Raw genomic sequence first — 17,895 nt, forward strand, 5'->3', positions numbered from 1 at the left:
TTACTTAGGTATTGAATGGATAAACACTATTTCTAGGTCTAGAATACAAAAATGCTATGAGCAGTCTGACTTAGTGCCTTTATTGCATCCATATATTTTTTAAAAAAGAACAAATTTAATGAATTGAACATGTTACTCTAACAAAAATCACACAGACTGTAATTAAAGTCCTTATAAGCAATGAGAGAAACAAATCCTTTTGAAAGAATAGAGGACTCTGGGGCTACAGATTAAAAAGCAAACTGTACCTTCAGTGACTTCCCTTCAAACAAAAAAAACCCTGACACAGATTTACCCTCCAAAATGCAGCATCAGCAGCTCATTTGAAAAACTGCTGTTATGTAAAAGGAAACAAGAACAACAAAAATCCCCCAAACTCAGTGCAGCACATGTGTGGGGAAGAGGATTGGATTGTTCCCTCTTAGATTAGTAGTGGTGTTTAGGTTTAAAAAACATTCATGAAACATCTACTATTTAAGCATTCTTGCTATTGCTCATGTAATTACACACGTTTTTGCAGGGCCTTACTGAACCTCTTACGTACTTTTTAAGCAGTCACTGATTTAAAAAGAAAAAAAATGGCTATTGAAGTACTTCATCAGACCCTACTATGAGTAGAGTTTATAGCTTGACCCTTTGTTTCTTAACATCACAGAAGAGAATGGTAACTGCACCTCTTAAGAGTCAGATTACAGAAGAGCTTTCATAACCGACTGTGCTCACAGTTTCTCCAAACTCCCTTTCAGAACCAAAATTTCCTATTTTTGGACTCTCTCCATAGATGACACTGATGGGAAAACAAACCAACCTGTTTAAAAAGAAAAAAGTAAATGTAAAGAATAATAAATGTAAATGTAATTATAAAAAAACCTATTTGGCTTCAGATTGAAAGAGGGGAAATTCAGGTTAGATATAGGGAAGAAATTCTTCCCTGTGAGGGTGGGGAGGCCCTGGCACAGGTTGCCCAGAGAAGCTGTGGCTGCCCCATCCCTGGAAGTGTCCAAGGCCAGGTTGGATGGGGCTTGGAGCAACTTGGGCTAGTGGAAGGTGTCCCGGCCCATGGTAGGGGGTTGGAATGAGATGATAACTTTAAGGTCCCTTCCAACCCAGGCCACTCTATGATTCTGTAAGAGCAACTTTATTTTCTTTAGTTAAAGAAAACATTCAGGTAAATCAGCTCAATTAGAAAGGCTGAGACACAAAATGGTAAATGAATACTCCTTATCCATCACAATTTCTATCCAATTTGTGAAATGTACCTCTACTATGTCCCCAATGCAAATATTCTCAGAAAAATTTCCAATAATGAACTGTGGAAAATTCCATGTTATCCCTCCAAATTTACCATGCTGTGTGTGTTTCACTGTGCCTATTTCAGCATTTCCACACAAGTACATTTAGGTTAAATACTTCTGTTAAAAGTTTGACACATTATGAAGAGTTGGGAAGTGAAATCCATTATTTTTTGGGTCAAATGTCTTGTTCTGTGTCAACCCCAACATTACAATTAAAGATTTTTTCACATTCAAAACCTGAATATTTTACTTTGCTTCTGTCTGGTGGGTTTTTTCCTCCCCAAATGGTGCCAGAATGAAAAATACTTTTAATGGCACAATATTAAGACACAAACCATTGTAATTCGGAGGCTCTGTAAGGATATTTATTGAGTATCTTTTTGGGACTATTGCACATACCATATCCCTCAGAGCCAGGTTAATTTAAAAACATCGCAGAATAATACCCTCCCAACACAACATATATGTTAATACACAGATTATTAGGTTTTTCACACTGTAGAGTCCTGTTACTGTGCCTATAAAGAATATAAGCCATTAAAAAAGTGTAGTTCAGCAAAATTAGTGATTATATATTAATAAACATCTTAAAGTTACAAGTTGGTGACAATATCCATACTGTGTGGCCCTGTTACAGTGAAGTCCTATTGTCACAGAAAATGAGGAAGGTGAACTTCCCATTCTTCCTTCTCTGGAAACACTCATTATCCAACCAGAAATGTACCACTTGCTAGGAAGCTTCACACACTGACAGTCACAGGACACGAGGAAACCACAGAGAAACACCTCCTTTGCTGTTAATTCTCTTTTTCTCTTCTCCTGATTTTGCCTATTCGTACTGAGAACTATTTCTAACTTTAAACATTAATGCCTGCAGCTTCACTATTACTTTTCCAGTTCAAACTCTTTTACCCCCCATCAGAACAGATCCTCAGGTAAATAAATATTCTTATCTATTCTGGGGTTTTTGGGGCAAAAATAAGTCTTGTGGGAAGGATAACTTCAGGTCCAGTGCAGCTACATAAATCAGCTTGACAGCATTATCACTGGGATTTAACAAGGCTAATGTAAAATAACATTAAGAAAACATTGAATACAATGCAGAGTCACACAAGATACATCCCATCAAACCGGAAGAGGGAAACCTGCTATGATCCTGCCTAAAACAACAGTGCTTATTCCTGCATTCCCCTATCTCTGAGAGGCACTGGCAGACCTTCAGAAAGTCCCACTTCACCACCCATCCCTGCACACAGAGGGAAAAGCAGAACAAAAACTGCCAGATGCACACCAAAAAGGAAAAGAAAGAGCAGCTGCTCCTCCAAAAGAAGGGTTAATGGAAGAAATGCTGATGACACAACAAAAAGAAACTACAGGCTGGGCAGTACTTAGAAAAATGGGGCAAGAAAATGACTTATCAAGGTGCTGGAGCAAACCTTTTAAGTGGTATCTTTAAAAATCAGAGGCTTCCTCCATGGCTGGAGAATTCTGGCTACCAGAAAAGTCATTCACCTTTAGGCAGGAGCTGAGACATGTTCCCAGGTCGCAGAGTATTGACACAGACTGTGCAGACACCACATCAGAGATAAATGAAAATGTCAGGGGGTGGCTTCGTCCACCTTCATCGCACTGAGTTAATGGTCAAGCTACAGACCCACTTCCTGGTTAAATAACATCCAGAGGCTGAGACTCCTTTTGACTCAAGATAGGCACAGTTTCCAGAGCCTTTTACCTCAATTCTGGAAGGAAGGAAGACATGATTAATTCGATACCCACGATTGAATATTGTGATATAGCAAAGGCAACTATGGGTTCTCTTGAACAAAGCCCAATTTGCCACAGGCAAGGCATCACAGGAGGATGACAGCTTGTGCTTTGAAGTGAACACCATGGGGGGTTTTCTTTTTTTAATGGGACTTTGTGCCCAGAATACAAAATCTAGGCCTTATAGTAGTCCTGAATCTTGTCTAGTGGTCACTTAATATGAAACACACCCTTAGACTGGAGACTGAAACTTGGGTTTCCCTGTCTCAAGGATGCTGTGCTATCAAGACTGGCACCACCTTTGACTTCCACATCCTCCTATACAGCTAAAACGTTTCAGCAGAAGGTGCGAAACAAATGTATCTCTCATTTCTCTCTTCCTCAGAACAGAAGAGGGCACCATGGTTCAGGGGCTGGCAGAAATCAGGAAGCGAACCTCAGTTCCCACATTATAGATGCCCCTGTATAAGAGCTGAGAGACTCCTTCACCAACTCTGTTTGAAAACAGTGCTATAATGTTCTGTGGATAGGGCCAACCCAACTAGAATGGTCTCTGGAAAAGCCAAGGGACAAATCCCCATGACTGTAATAACATCTGAGCTTAGACATCGAGGTGTTCACCCTCCTAAAGACAGGAGGGTCAGTGTGAGGCAAGCACTGAGGCAGAAGTCTAAGAATGGGAAGAAATTCATCACTGATAATGAAAGCATCAGTGGATGTTTGTATTGCAGGCAGGGAATAAAACAGTGGGAAGGACTGCAGTTTTCAGCTCAAGATGCCCATGTGCTCCTCACATCTCATATCAAATGCCTTTATCAGATCACACCCTTAAGTCTTGGGGATTACCTGAATATAGTCACACACCGCTAGTAATGTCACAAACTTGAAAGTATTTAAATTTTCCAATTTTTAAGTCAATTTCAGACTTGTGAAATCTCAGTGCTTATTACTATCACTGATAATTCTACCAACTCCTGCAGGCAGCTGCAGGATGAGACACAGCAGTGCCTGAGAAGAAGGGACAGCTGTCAGTGGGAGGAACAAACTGCCCCACACCTGACACTGGTGGGACAAGGACACAGGGCCATGACTACAGAGCAGCTCCTGCAACATAAACTTACAGCTTCCCCTTTCCCTCCAGCAGCCTTTTTTTAGGAACATTCTATAAGAAGTATGAAAACATCTCCTAGAGGTCTCCCAAATCTCTTTGCTACAAACCTCATGCAGGTTACGTGGAGGTTTGTACTTTTGCAAAATATATGGTATAAGGAAGAATTTGCATTATTGTAACCTTCTATTCCTCCACTGGTTGCTTTAGTATCTTAGTGGTCTCTTGGTTTAACTTTCACTTTGCCATCCCGTCTGTTGCCATGAGCTCCTACCTTATGTTCCTTCTGAACATTACAAATTTATCTTCTAACTTTCACCCCTCACACTTTTATCAATGCTATATGAAATCTTTATTGCATTCCATTCTCTCTCAATAATCATCCCTCCAACATAATGACAGATATTTCCTTCAAGTCACTGTCAATATCTGTATTAGTTATCTTTTCTTACTCCCCTATTATCTAGTACCACCAGCAAAACCTCTTGACGTCAACTTACAGTTCATTGTCTAATGCTTTTCCATTCACCCAAAAGAACTCTTCATTTCTTTTATAGAGTCCAATCCATGGGTCTTGCTTTGTTATCTTCATCATAAAACTCTGTAGGAATAAACTCATATGAGAAAAGAAGTTCATGCTATGAAAATACAGTCTTTGTTGTTTTGCTTTCTAGCCCTGGATCAATCTTGCCTTTGTCTCAGAAGAAACAATATTAAAACCTAAATGTACAGAGTACTGGTACCTGTGATGGGGTTGACTGACCTACAGAGAGGCTGTTTTAAAATATCAAGGACTGTCATCAAGGTTTGTAATAGATATGGAAGAATATATTCTCCTAGTTTTTTGTGCAGGGTGGAATCTTTCCTAATATTGTAGTGTAATACAGAAAGAGATGCTCCAAGCAGTGGTTAGGATATCTCCTAACTCCAAAGGTCACAACTGACATTATCTACTACCTTGTGCGTCATTAACATATCTTGATATGATAAAACTGTTAATTAAAGATAAATGAGTTGCAACAGTGTTTATGCTGATAGTTGCCTTCAACTTGAGTATTTATAGCTGTGAGCAGCACCAAATTTAACTCAGATAAGCCCTCAGGCACTTTTAAAAACATCAACTGATAAAACTGACTTTCTGTTTTCAGGGAGAGAAGGCAGGAAGTTTTCTGCAGGCTGTGACCCAACACGGCCTTGCATCAGCTTCCTAACTGTTCAGCTTAGGAGGCTGGAAGGACAGCTCACTTCAGGACATGGAACAGGGTGAAATCAGGACGTCCCGTTTGTTCCCTTACCAGTTCCTGATGATTCTTGATCACCAGGAGGGAAGCATTGTGCAAAGAGCAGTGGCTCTGACTGGAGTTCCAGTCCGCTTCATTCTCCGACAGGTAGTAGCATTTCCTCTGGAAATACAGCCAACCTGATGGGCAGACTTCCAGGGAAGGACAGACAGGAAAATCTTTGGCTGAAGAAAGGTTTACTGGGAAAAGACAAAAAACAATCTACCTATTTCTTCCAATGGGAAAAGGTCTCTGGAGCATTTTATTTTGCTTTGTGACTGCATCATTTCGAATAATCTCAGTCTAATCATAGCATTATTACCTCTGCTGAGCAGAAATAATTATTGTAAACTACTTGAATACTCTGGATCCTGCACCCTTATGGCTCCTGACATACCTTTAAAGGTTGGTAGAAGTAGCTGAGTATCCTCCAAGGACTCGTCTACAACATAATATTTCTGACAACCACAGTTTTTGAAGTGTTGCTTCCTCACAGCTGAATTAATAGCTTTGCTTATTAGCACTCCCTAATGCCACTGCAACAAGTAGAATAATTTCTCCAGCACTTCACCATTATTTTTTAATCAACACAGAATCACAGAATGGCCTGGGTTGGAAGGGAGCTTAAAGATCATCTCGTTCCAACTACCTGCTCCCTTCCACTATCCCAGGTTGCTCAGAGCCCCATCCAACCTGGCCTTGGACACTTCCAGGGATGGGACAGCCACAGCTTCTCTGGGCAACCTGTGCCAGGGCCTCCCCACCCTCCCAGGGAAGAATTTCTCCCTAATATTCAATCTAAACCTGCTCTCTGTCAGTTTGAAGCCATTCCCCCTCGTCTTGTCACTCCAGGCCCTTGGAAATAGTCTCTCTCTATCTTCCTTGTGGGCTCCCTTCAGGTCCTGGAAGGCCACAATTAGGTCACCCCAAAGACTTCTCCATGCTGAAAATATGTCATGGAACATCTATTTAATTTAGAAATAAGGTGAGTTCTGAATAAACCACTTAAGGTTTGGATGGACTTTTGACAACCTAAAACTCTGGAAATTTCTATTGCTAATTATCTTTTCTTTTAAAATGACTTACCAAACTGAATACACGAAATTAAAATGACAGCAGCACTAAGGACTCCAGCCACCGCTCGCCAGAGCCAGATATTGGAGAACAGATCTGAAAAAATAAATGTCACGTTTTAAAAAACAAAATAAAACAAAAAACCCACAACCAATTTACGGAGGAGTAGAGCCCTGGACGCACAAAGCTGTTCCAAAAGTAAAAGCAGTTTCCTGTGGACAGGAGGTTGGGAGCAGAGCTGAAGGATAGGAAGTCTGTGACATTTAGAACAACAAGAATTTTAATTACATCATCCAGAACTTGACCTGATAGGGAGGTGGTTCCTGACACTCCAAAGTGATCAAAAAAGAAAGAAATGAGCATGGAACAAATGAGGGTGGACAGTATGTTTGCTGTTGACCTCATGCCTAAATGAGGCATGGATAAGTGAAACAAGACAAGCCTTCAGCTCCGCAGCCCAAAACGTCTCCCGAGAAACATCCCGCCTTATCCCACAGCTTTTCAGGGTCTCTTTTTCTTCTCCGCTCCCTTCCAGGGGTTTGGAGGTGGGAAGGACACACCAACCTGCCACTGCCCTGCTTTATATCGAACCCTGCAGGCGGTAGCGGGGGATGAGGTGTCCCCCGACCGGCTCCCAAGGGAGGGTCCCCTCTCGCTGCCAGCACAGGGGTTTTCCAGCCGCCGGGACGCCGCAGGGCAGCAGCCAGAGTGCTCCAGCCTCGGGCCGAGGAAAGCGGGAGCATCCTCGCCCCGGGACCGGCGGCTGCACCGGGGCTTATCCCCGACGGCGCGGCCGCTCCCCGGCGGCGTCCAGGCTCCCGCCCGGCGCTAGCCATGGGATCCAAGCCCGGCCCCTCTCCCTGTGCCCCATCACCTTCGCGGGATCCCGCCCCCCGCTCCGCGGAGCCGCCGTGCCCGCCGCCCCCTCGGCATTCCATGGGTGCGGAGCCGCTGCCCCGCGGGCGCGGAGATCACGGGGCCGGAACTGCCCGAGCGTCCGGGGTGGGAGCAGCTGGCCGGGATCCGCTTCCCTCCGTCCTGGTCCTTGCTCCGAGGGTGGGGGCAGCCGTGGGATCCACTTCCCTCGATCCCGGGATGCGCCGTCCTCCCCGAGTGCATGCATGGTCACGGTACTTTGTGCTGGAATAGTAACTCCGGAACTCCCCTGAAACAGGAAATGGGGAGTGTTTTTTAAGAAGAACTTGGCTGCCAGCAGGTCTCGCTGCGGTTTTCTCTGACGTCAGCGAATTCCAGGACCTGACATAAAGGCAGAAAGCGGCTCTTGCTGTTTTTATTTATTTATTTAATGTTCATTTATTTATTTTCTTCTTTTATACAGAAGATGAGGAGGAATATGTGGAGGAGGAGAGTAAAATGAAGTATTTAAACGCTGATCCCCTAAAACTTGAGGTCTTTGGAAAACATGGCCAGTGATCTGCTTCACCCAGGGGAGTGCAAAGCCCGATGGTACTGACTTTCCAGCTGTGGGGATGAAGAAGTTACTGTGAATTTTAATTACATCATCCAGAACTTAACCTAATAGCAAGGTAGTTCCTGGCACTCCAAAGTGATCAAAAAAAGACAGAAATGAGCGTGGGACAGAAGTTGCTTTGTTTGTAAGTGCAGACATTTCATCTGGTGTGTTTTGCACATTGAAATGCTTTACTTAAAGCAGATCTCGGCTGTGTAGCACGTTCAAACAGCCAGAGGGACACAGCTCTCTTCGAGTCATCATGCGGACTCTGTACAAGGCTGATAAGGAGTTCAGCCAACGGTTTATCCAAAATGAACATCCTTCTGGATCTGGGGAGAAAACCTCGAATAGAAAAGTGTGAGAGTGGAGAGTTACACTTTATGCTCTCTCAGCAGTCTCCAACTACTTTGAATATCAAAGATTCTGTGCAGTGGTGAGAAAATTATCTCCAGGTGTTTATATTTACAGATAATAGAGTTTGAGCAGTGGTCAGTTGCTGAAAATTGTCTTCAGGTGTGTATATTTGCATAATAAACAATGAAGAGCCATATCAACTTCATGCTTCCATGAATATAGTTTGAATTGCAGCTGACTTTAGCCTTTGCCTGCAGCAGGTGCTCATTTAAGCAGTGGACTGGGATTGTCCATCATGCCTGGGATGGCACTTGAGAAGAAATAGAAAGGCAAAAGAATAATCCAAAAGTTATGTGCAGCAAGGTTTCAAACATGGTGGCTTCGGGGAGGTCAGGGAACTGAAGATTCCTGGGAGAGGGAGGAGGTGATGGGTCCAGAGAGCACAAGCTGCAGACAGTTGAGAGTATTTGGCAAGACATGAATCCAGAGGGGCAGAGACTGAGAGTGGGGTGTGGAATTAGGGCAGCAGAGAGGTTCAATATGCAATGGAAGAACAGCTGGTATTCTAAGAACAGGTTTTTCAGCATTTATTCACTTGGAAAGAGTGGCTTTCTCTCTTACCGTTCAGTCCTGCCTGTTGCCGAGGTCAAAAATAACATTGTGGCTTATAATCGCAGAGCATTCACGAGTGAGTACTCTTTTCATTCTCACCCACTGGTACAGAAGATAATTTTGGCAGCTGCAGGCTGGCAAAAACCTCTGAGAACCTATCACATACTCGGTTGTGAATCATTTCGTTCTCTGAAACTATTGTAGTTATTAACCCCAGACGCTTATGACTGAGACACTCGATCTTTACTTTCCCTGATCAGTTTGGCTGAGAGGCCCACAGACATTTTCTAAAATGAAGATTGATAAAAAAGATAGGAATTTCTTAAAGGAAAAAGGCAAAAGACAAAAATAGCCCCCCAACTGAATCACAGGAAAATTACTCTAAAATATTGCCGTGTTGTATGGAGAAAGATGCAAATATTCTAAGTAGAAAGTGTAGCATTTTGTAGAAGGGGTCTCATGGGACTGACTCAAAAAGTTAAAGTTAGATTCTGTGATGCTGCCTCCTGCTTGCTGCTACCACAAATAATATTACTTTTATCACTTACTGGTCATAGAATCATGAAATGGTTTGGATTGGTATAGACTTTAAAGAACTAGTTCCAGTCTCCCTGCCATGAGCAGGGACATCTTCCAATAGGCCAGGTTGCTCAGGCCTTGAACACTTGCAGGGATGAGGCATCCATAACTTCTTTGGGCAACCTCTGTTCACTTGCATAATGATATTGTGGCTACAGGAACTGAAAGAAATTACCTGAGTTATAAAGGCCTGTTTCTTAGGCTGCAGTTACAGTCCAAGATATATTTAGTCATCACTTAACTTTGAACTAAAAAGCTAAAAATTCTTCTCCAAAGAGAAAAAAACCACTTTTGAGCCTTGGCAAAGTAACTGCCTGGAGGATGATGCCATAGCAGGACATTTTCCACAGAATGAGCAATAAAATATCTCTGAAGGTCCTTGAGACAATGTGGATACAAAAGGAGTTAGGATGATCCAGAAAATCCTCATACATGGAACACAGCTTCCTGGCTCCTTATCTGACTGTATTTCAGTGCATCAGACTGGTACCTCCTCATCCTAGAGGTAAATTAGGGGGAAAAAATCTCTTACATTGAGGAAGGATTGTTCTCCCCCTCTCTCAAAGAACTCCTGTGCTGTCAGAGGGGAGATTCATGTTGTGACTGTCCCTGAGATGGCCAGTTACACAGCCAGGTAGCAAGAAAAGTGACTTAAATGCATCCAAAACATAGAGTGTTGTGCAAGAGTTTTGTGACTCCCAAATTAAAACCTAATAATGTAATTTTACTTTTTCCTTCCATCTCCAGGAACTCCAGAGAAATGAGAGTGGTCTAATCAGAGACATCAGCATTCCAGAGGGGGCTGCCTGTCACAGTAGTTCTGGACACCTTCCCGTGCCAGGTCTGAGGGCCACTGCAAACCTTCATTTGGCCGCAGTGAGAACTTCTGAGTCATCAACCACAAAAGAAACTGCTTCACTTCCTCTTTTTTCTGCCACACAGCTGGGGTTTGCTTGGCTTATCTTGGCCTTTGATTATGGGAAATGAGGCACAGAATTCCAGAACACACCACTGGCCCGCTGCAGGAGTGTCTGTAGTTACCACTGGCAGCAGGATGTTTCAGATCTGCCGGCCCTGAGACAATACTTACAGAATAGAAAATTGTATCTTTAAAGGAAAGAGGACAGTGGGCATTGGTATTTATTTTATTAAAAAAAATTTACTTTCTAGTATAATTTGTTCTATATCAGAAAAATGATGTCCTGCAGTAAAGACAGGAATATAGTGATCATAGAATCATGGAATGGTTTGGGTTGCAAGGACCATCCAGTTCCAACTCCCCTGCCATGGGGAGCACACTCCCCTTCCACTAGAGCACATTACTCCGAGCCCCATCCAACCTGGTCTGGAACGCTTCCAGGGATGGGGCAGCCACAGCTTCTCTGGACAGGCTAATTTACCCTGCTCTCGGTTGACTTTGTCAGTTCATCTTCATTTCCCTCCTCAGTCAACAGAAGAACTATTAGTGAGTTCTCTGAGGCTTTCATCAGACCTTGAGGGATTTGTACCCCAAATAAGACTTCTGATATTTTTGGGTGCTGTGGGAACTCTTGTTTTGACCATACCCCCCAAAGCTCCCTGCTCTCTGTGTGCCTCTGTACCATAAGAATCCTGCCAGTAAATAAGGAGGAAAGTACTGAAATACTTGCTTTTTTCTTATTGCTTTTTGCTTGCTAGTCCTGAAGTTTATTTTTCATTAACCCTGTGTTCATCTGAACAAAATTACGTTTCTTTCTTATAAGTTATAAAGGTTTTGCTATTCACTGGCACAGGTTGCCCAGAGAAGCTGTGGCTGCCCCATTCCTGGAAGTGTTCAAGGCCAGGCTGGACAGGGATCTGAGCAACCTGGGCTAGTGGAAGGTGTCCCTGCCCATGGCAGGGAGTGGAACTGGATGATCTTTAAGGTCCCTCCCAATCCAAACCATTCTGTGATTCTATGATTCCTCTTACTTTTTGAGGTGACGTATTTCCAGGATGATATTGAAAGGTTCCTGCAATTCTCAAAGTGAAATAGTTAGACTGGAAAGACAAATGCATTTTCTTATCTATTAATTTGGAAACATTTCTGTTGAATAACATGAAACTAGTCAGATTAATAAAAATAATGAAGAAAATATCCACGTGTTATCAATGAAATGAAATGAAATGAAATAAAGTGGTGAAGGATGAATGTAGCCGAAATAACACTGAGCAGCTTATGAGACATAACATGTGCTTAGTAGTTTTGAATATTAAAAAATTTGGTCTCCTTTAGAAAGTATTTAACAGAGGTATTAACAAATTGTATTTACTGCAGAACTTAGGTTAGTGTTTGAGAAGAACTAAACATTTTATGAAAGTCAGCCAACTAAGTCTTTTACACTAAAAAGCCTCTGCCACAGAAGTCTTGCAAAACGTTGTTTTGGAATGTTTGGAATAGGAGGCACAAGAGAAAAGAATTCAGCTGCTTTATCAGCTGCATTTTTATTTTTGGTAAGGCCTGCATTCAATAGGATTGCTATTTACTTGTTCATAACACCTGTGTGTTGTTATTATTGAGTTACAAGACATAACTGTCATCCTCCAGAAATTACATTCTTAGCACTGAAAATTACTTGAGGGAGGATAGGAATAAGAAGGGAGGGTTGGAATATGGAGTTATGGAATATGGAATACCACAGTATTGTAACAACATGAAAATAATACTAGTAAGCTGAATAAAAAGAGAAAAACGTAAAAAAGGAGCATGACAGGGAGGTTAAACCTCAGATGGAAATCTCAGATGATATAAAGATATTTAATTACCTTTATCTCCAGAACCTGATGGTCTGGTCATAATAAAGATTAGTAGATGTACTTTATGTAAATGTTATCTTCCAGTATTGTCCCTATATTTCTTTATAGATAATATGTGTTTCACCATAGAGCAACCAGCACGTTCAGCCCCTTGAAAAGACACTCACCATGTGAAGCCTTTGCAGCCACAAACTAAAAAGAGGTTCCAAAAAGTCAAACTGTAGATTTTGCCTGCTCAGTTTGGTGTCCCCACGTCCCCTGCACAGGTAGCAGGTGTCAGATGTTTCTCCCCATGATGTCTGCAGGCTGTGCTTTTGCTCCAGGAAGCTTTCAGGGGCCAGCACTGAAATGAGACTTTGCAGCCTCCTCATCAGCCAGAGTTGCTTGTCCTGATAGGTCCCTTCTCAACCAAAGAAGAGAAAAGAGAAGAGCACGTGCATGCACAGAGGTCACCTGTGACTTTTGAAATGGTGACTCATCCCGCCATGAGCTCCACAGAGCTTCTCAAGCCTCTTTCCTGTCCAGCATCCTGTGCATGTGTCATATGGCTGCAGCTGGTGGAGCACAGCACCTTCCACCACAGGCATGAGTAGCATCTGGGCTGCTCAGAAAGGTTTATTTCCCTAATCTGGGTCGGTTTAACAGCTTTTCTGCCCAGCCTTTCCTGTTGCAGTGCTGAAGGTGCTGTAGCCGAGACTGCTATCCCTGGAGGACCAAAAAGGATGTTGTGTGAGAAGTGCAGTGAGAGACCTGCCTGAGGTGATGGGTCTGCAGAGAAATCAGACCATCTCATGGTATCTCAAAAGTATGTGTTTCTCCCCACGCCTCTCATCTTTTTTCCCCATCTTGTTTTTGATTTTTTTTCCTTCTGTCTTTTGTATGCTTCTAGTTTGGCTGCTATTCAGCCACTTTCTGCTGTACTTGCTTTTTGTTAGTGTACTACTTCCCTGTTGCTTAGTTACTTCAATACAACAGCTTTGGGGCTTTTTAATGGTTTAAGGGTTTTTTTTTAAGAACCTTGCCTTCATTCGCTGTTTCCTCCTAAAAATTAAAATCTCTTGGTTGTGATTTTTGCCAAGATACTCAGAGCATTTTTTCCATCAAGTGTATCCTGACTGATACAGTCATGTCTAGCTGACCACACACAGTATCTGCCCCTGACTTCCCGTTTCTTACTGCACTTATTTAGCACCTATCAGAAAACTCAGTATGGTCTGTCTGGTGAATCCTCATCCCTGTTCCCACCTCCCATTCTCCCTGTACTTCCCCTATTGTTCTGACACTCCAGCCATTATGGCCAGGACACTCTTCAGAACATACAGACACCAGAATCTGTGCTGACAGCAGAAACAACACACAGGGGCTGCTCAAAGCTCCTGCAAGAAATCCATCTAAACCATTAAAAAAATGCAAATAACAAAGCTGGGCTTAAAAGCTCGATCCAGAATCCCACTGAATAATGTGGAGCCAAAGGTTCAGCTGGCTCCACAGGCCGTGGGCCTGCAGCTGCAGCTCTGCTGAGGGAAGGGGAAGGGTAAACCCAAATACAATCCTGTGCTGCCAAGGATGAACTACTTTCATTCAGCATGGAATGTGTCCTCCTAGTGTGCATCCTGTAAATATTTATGTCTGGACAGTCCCAGCTGTGTAGATCTGGACTATGCTTCCTTGCACGACAGAAATACAAGGTCCTGGAGTAACCAAGCATCAGTTCCCTGGCTTCCAGTTTAACACAGCTCCACAGCTCCGTACAGAGTACATGAAAAGAACTGGGAGCATTAGAAAGGAATGGGGAATACTTTTCTCTAATCACCAGGAACTGTGAAGCACAAGGCTGTGTCCAGACACCAACTCCTTTCTACAGATTATATGTCTGAATCAATAACATGAGAGAAATAAAAAATCCACTCAAGAGCTAAAGCCTGGGCAGGATTTCCTGTGTGTGAGTGTGTTGGAAAGAAAAGAGAGGTCTGCTAGCTGGCATACATGCACACTGAAGTTTGGATAAAGCAAGTAGGCTTGCAAAGCACTTGAATATTCCATAAAAGGTGAGAAAAAATGCTGAAGGCATTACCAGGCTTTCTTTCCTGGTTTGCTACTAAAACCTTTGAATCAATGGAAGGTATACAGCCAAAAACTCTGACATACCCTATTTACTGTAGTTATCTCAGTTTAAGAAAACATTGTACAATGTAGTTTCCAGGAGTCTTTCTCTTTTGTGTCATCTGTCTTTCTTGCTCTCTGTTGCATCTTAATTATTATATCTCAAGCATAAAGAATTTGATAGTGTAAACTGCAGTTACACAAAAGTCTTGTTTAGACTGACCTATTCCATTTGCTGCTTTGTACATTAAGCACCTTTTGCACTTCCTGAAGCAGACTGGACCAATCCCCCTTTATGAATCCCCACTGCCCTCAGAATTTACCTGCAGAGAGGAAGAACATGTTTCTGAGCTGCACAAACCCCACGTTCCTCATGACACAGCAAGTTAGCTTGGGTCTGGTTTTGAAGAATTGCAGACACGTGACCCCCCTGAGTGTGGCAGGGTCCTGTTTCAACAGGGTCGAGTCCATTCCTTTCTGGCTCAGGGTCAGTGTGTCCTGCTTTCAGATGTCTGCTTTGGAGAGCAGGGCCTGCTGGAGCCCACAGGGCTGCTCTGCGGGATGTGCCGTGGGCGCACTCAGAGAGCTTCCCTCTGCTCTCTGGGGCTGACTGCTGGATCCCTGCACTTTCCTCTGCTTTCCATTTCCGGGAATAAAGGTTGGCTTTTCAATCTGTAAAAGCGGTGTGTATGTATCTGAAGATTTGGAAAATCAAGACACGATTAATGCCAGAACCACTTCCCAACAAAGGTGGTCACAGGGAGGCCAGAATTTATATTTACTTATGTTTTTTACATTTAACCCTCTTCTATCAAAAGGTGAATTGGTACTAGAATTCTCTTCTCATTATGAGTTTGTGTAGGACTGGAAAAGGAAAGAACTGCCTCCTGAAGGTTAGAGAGGGGAGAGAGCTCTGAGTTGTCCCCAGTTCAGAGTGTCATTGTAAGAACAGCAGTGAGAGGAAAGGACAAGGGAGAGCAAGAATGGCAGAAAATATTTGCACTGACTTGAACCTGCCTGAATCAGCCAGACCCAGAGTACAGCAGGTCACTGATGTCCAAGGTAGGTCACTTGGTGTGCACTGAGCTTTCTTTGCATTCTTCAGTTTGTTTTCCACATATTTTGAAGGTGTGCCATGGAGCACCAAAGCCCCAAAGAGCATGAAGGAAATGTGAGGGTCAGTGGAGGGGGGGTATCCATGTGGGTTTTTAAAAAAAAAAAAAGTGCGAGGGGATTGTTATGAGTTCTACTTTCATTTGTTATGGTGTAAGTGTGAGGGAGAGTATCTTGTGTGATATTAAGGGTGGTTTTTATCAATTTTGTTCTCCCCCAGCAGACTCTGATTCCTGCAGCAAAGGGATCAGGATTGAGTGTCTCCTGTTGCTGGTGTTTGCAGCAGTCTCAGGCACAGGCTGTTTCTGCTCCCTGAGCACAGCAGACAATGCCTTGAGGCTTTTCCTCCTGGCTCTATCTGTACAAACTACATGTTGATAACATCAAGCACAAAATATTTCAAGGATAGATTTTGTTTGATTTAGTATAAAGGACTTTGCAAAATTCTAACCTATGATTTAGCTTTCTTTAATGCACTAGGAACTATTGCAGAAACTTGCACTGGTTTTGCTACACCTGCATAACATTACTTCCTGCAATAACAGACTTCATACACTGTCTCTGTATTTCTGTTTCTGTCTTCTCAGACAAGGCAAAGCCAACACCAGGAACAGGTGGTACCAGGAAAACAGAGATGTGATCAGCAAACAGAGAATTTTGCCAAAACTCTTCCAATATGCCTCAATGACTCTTGGGACTCCAAGGATTATCTTTCTCACTGTGTCCTTTGAGGTAGAATGATTTCTACTAAAATGGTGCCTTTCCTGGCTCTCTCCTTCACCTGCAGGATTAAGAAAGCTCTGTGAAGTCGTTGATGAAATGACCATGATGGCCTAGGTTCTCTTCAGGGAAAGAAATATTTTGCTTCATTAGAGATTTTACATGTGGTGTGTTGTGGCCAAAGGTGGTGAAAAAGGAATCATACAGGAAAAACCGTCTCTTTGTGACTGGAAAGCACATTTTGATGTTCCTAAGACAAGCAATCCTCCTCACTGCCCCCATTCATCAGGATGCTCTGGAAACAGATTTGCTGTTCCTTCCCTGATTTTGAATCCCCAAGGAGCAAAGTAAGAACATGGAGCTGTAACAGAATAATGTCAGTGTCAGAAACCAGGAGCTGCACTCTTATTTCAGAAGGAAGTTGAGCTGGAGGGGCTCTTGGTTTGCACTCAGGTTACTGGAGAGGGTGAGAGACAAAGAATTTGCTTTTCTCCTTATTTCAGTGTTAGAAATAAACTTATTGAACTAAGACTTAAACTTTTGGTGTTACCAATTTTTTTTCTTTTTTTTGCAGATGGAGCAAAGTATTTCTAAAAGTGTCTGTTGATAGTGGCTTGTTTTGAACAGGCCAGAATTGTTCTCTCACCTCCAACTTTCTGTGTTAAGAAAGGGACCCTTCAATAGGAACAAAAATGCTTGGGGGAGCTCTGACTGGTAGGAATTTCCTACACAATCCTGTGCTCCTGCAGGTCCCAGACCAGACTGTGAGTGCAAGTGAGTGGAACAAAGGCTTTGTTCAATTAAAGGGCCTGACTGCTTGTTGAATTTAGTGGTGACCCAGTGATATTCAGTGACAATATTAAGGAAGAGTACACACAGACCAACCCTGTGTCAACATGAGAAGCCAGAGATGGCAAGAAGCATAAAGGGAGATGAGATATTTTCTATTTGCTCCTTAATCATTCTATTGCTCAAGTAATGAATCTAAAACATGCAGTATTTTACCCAACAAGCATGAGGAGAACAAAATTTCCAGCAAAGAACTTGCACCAGTGTTTTACAAGACTTTGTAAGGAGCTCTTCAGCTGGTGGAGTTGGAAACACAGAAGGGCCTATAGAGGACTTGGATCTATCCTGGAAATGGTAAATATAATAGTTACTCAAAAGTTATTACCTAGGAGAATGAACATAGTATAAAATTAATGTGGGTTATCTGGAGATAGCCCAGAACTGTCTGGACACAATCCTGTGCCATGTGCTTTGGGATGACCCTGCTTTGGCAGGGAGGTTGAACCAAATGACCCACTTGGTCCCATTCAACCTGACCCATTCAGGGATTCTTTGATTCTGTAATAAAACATCCTCCTTTTCCCCCAGGAATTTCGATTCAGCTACACTTTGTACCCTGCGAATACCACATCTTTCCTTTATGCCAACAAAACTCAGTAAAGCAGAGATCATTCCCGTATTCCAAAGGCACAGTCTGCCTGTTTGTCCGTTTCCTGACTCACTGTGTTTAGCAGTGTTTCCTCTCTCCTTAGTGCAGGATTCCAGTGTGACACAGAGGCCTTTTCCATGAAAGCTGAAGATGCCTGTGCCTTGTGTGTAGAGCTTGGGCATGGGATGAGTGAGGAAGTTGGATTT

The 17,895-nt window shown here is 42.8% G+C and overlaps 1 protein-coding gene and 1 long non-coding RNA gene across 3 annotated transcripts; one reads left to right on the forward strand and one right to left on the reverse strand.

Moving 5' to 3' along the window:
* Positions 1-64: 64 nt before the first annotated feature.
* LOC135414004 (C-type lectin domain family 2 member L-like) lies at positions 65-7,758 on the reverse strand. Of its 2 annotated transcripts, XR_010430533.1 has the most exons (6): positions 7,396-7,628; positions 6,534-6,617; positions 5,463-5,647; positions 4,668-4,768; positions 2,808-3,034; positions 65-808 (listed from the first exon to the last, which is right to left on the reverse strand). XR_010430533.1 is itself a non-coding variant. In XM_064654226.1 (5 exons), exons 1-5 carry the CDS (start codon positions 7,457-7,459, stop codon positions 2,917-2,919), a joined length of 552 nt encoding a protein of 183 aa, XP_064510296.1. In that variant the 5' UTR covers positions 7,460-7,758; the 3' UTR covers positions 65-2,916. The 2 variants fall into 2 exon arrangements, 1 of the variants encoding a protein (XP_064510296.1); XM_064654226.1 differs by having other exon boundaries at positions 65-3,034; positions 7,396-7,758.
* Positions 7,759-8,420: 662 nt separating this feature from the next.
* On the forward strand, positions 8,421-12,386 carry LOC135414006 (uncharacterized). Its single transcript, XR_010430534.1, has 2 exons — positions 8,421-8,508; positions 10,288-12,386. It is a non-coding gene; the product is annotated as an uncharacterized LOC135414006 (long non-coding RNA).
* Positions 12,387-17,895: the final 5,509 nt, after the last annotated feature.

The sequence above is a fragment of the Pseudopipra pipra genome, chromosome 5, assembly GCF_036250125.1.
Source record: "Pseudopipra pipra isolate bDixPip1 chromosome 5, bDixPip1.hap1, whole genome shotgun sequence".
NCBI classification, from domain to species: Eukaryota; Metazoa; Chordata; class Aves; order Passeriformes; family Pipridae; genus Pseudopipra; species Pseudopipra pipra.

Excerpts from the sequence above, each read along its gene's own strand:
- LOC135414004 (XM_064654226.1), bottom strand. The coding sequence starts at position 7,459 with ATGGAATGCCGAGGGGGCGGCGGGCACGGCGGCTCCGCGGAGCGGGGG. Across the intron at positions 4,769-5,462 it reads TCAAGAATCATCAGGAACTG|AGTTTTATGATGAAGATAAC; the intron begins GTAAGGGAACAA and ends TTATTCCTACAG. Across the intron at positions 3,035-4,667 it reads AAAGCATTAGACAATGAACT|AATTGAGGTAAAAGGCTCTG; the intron begins GTAAGTTGACGT and ends CCTTCCTTCCAG.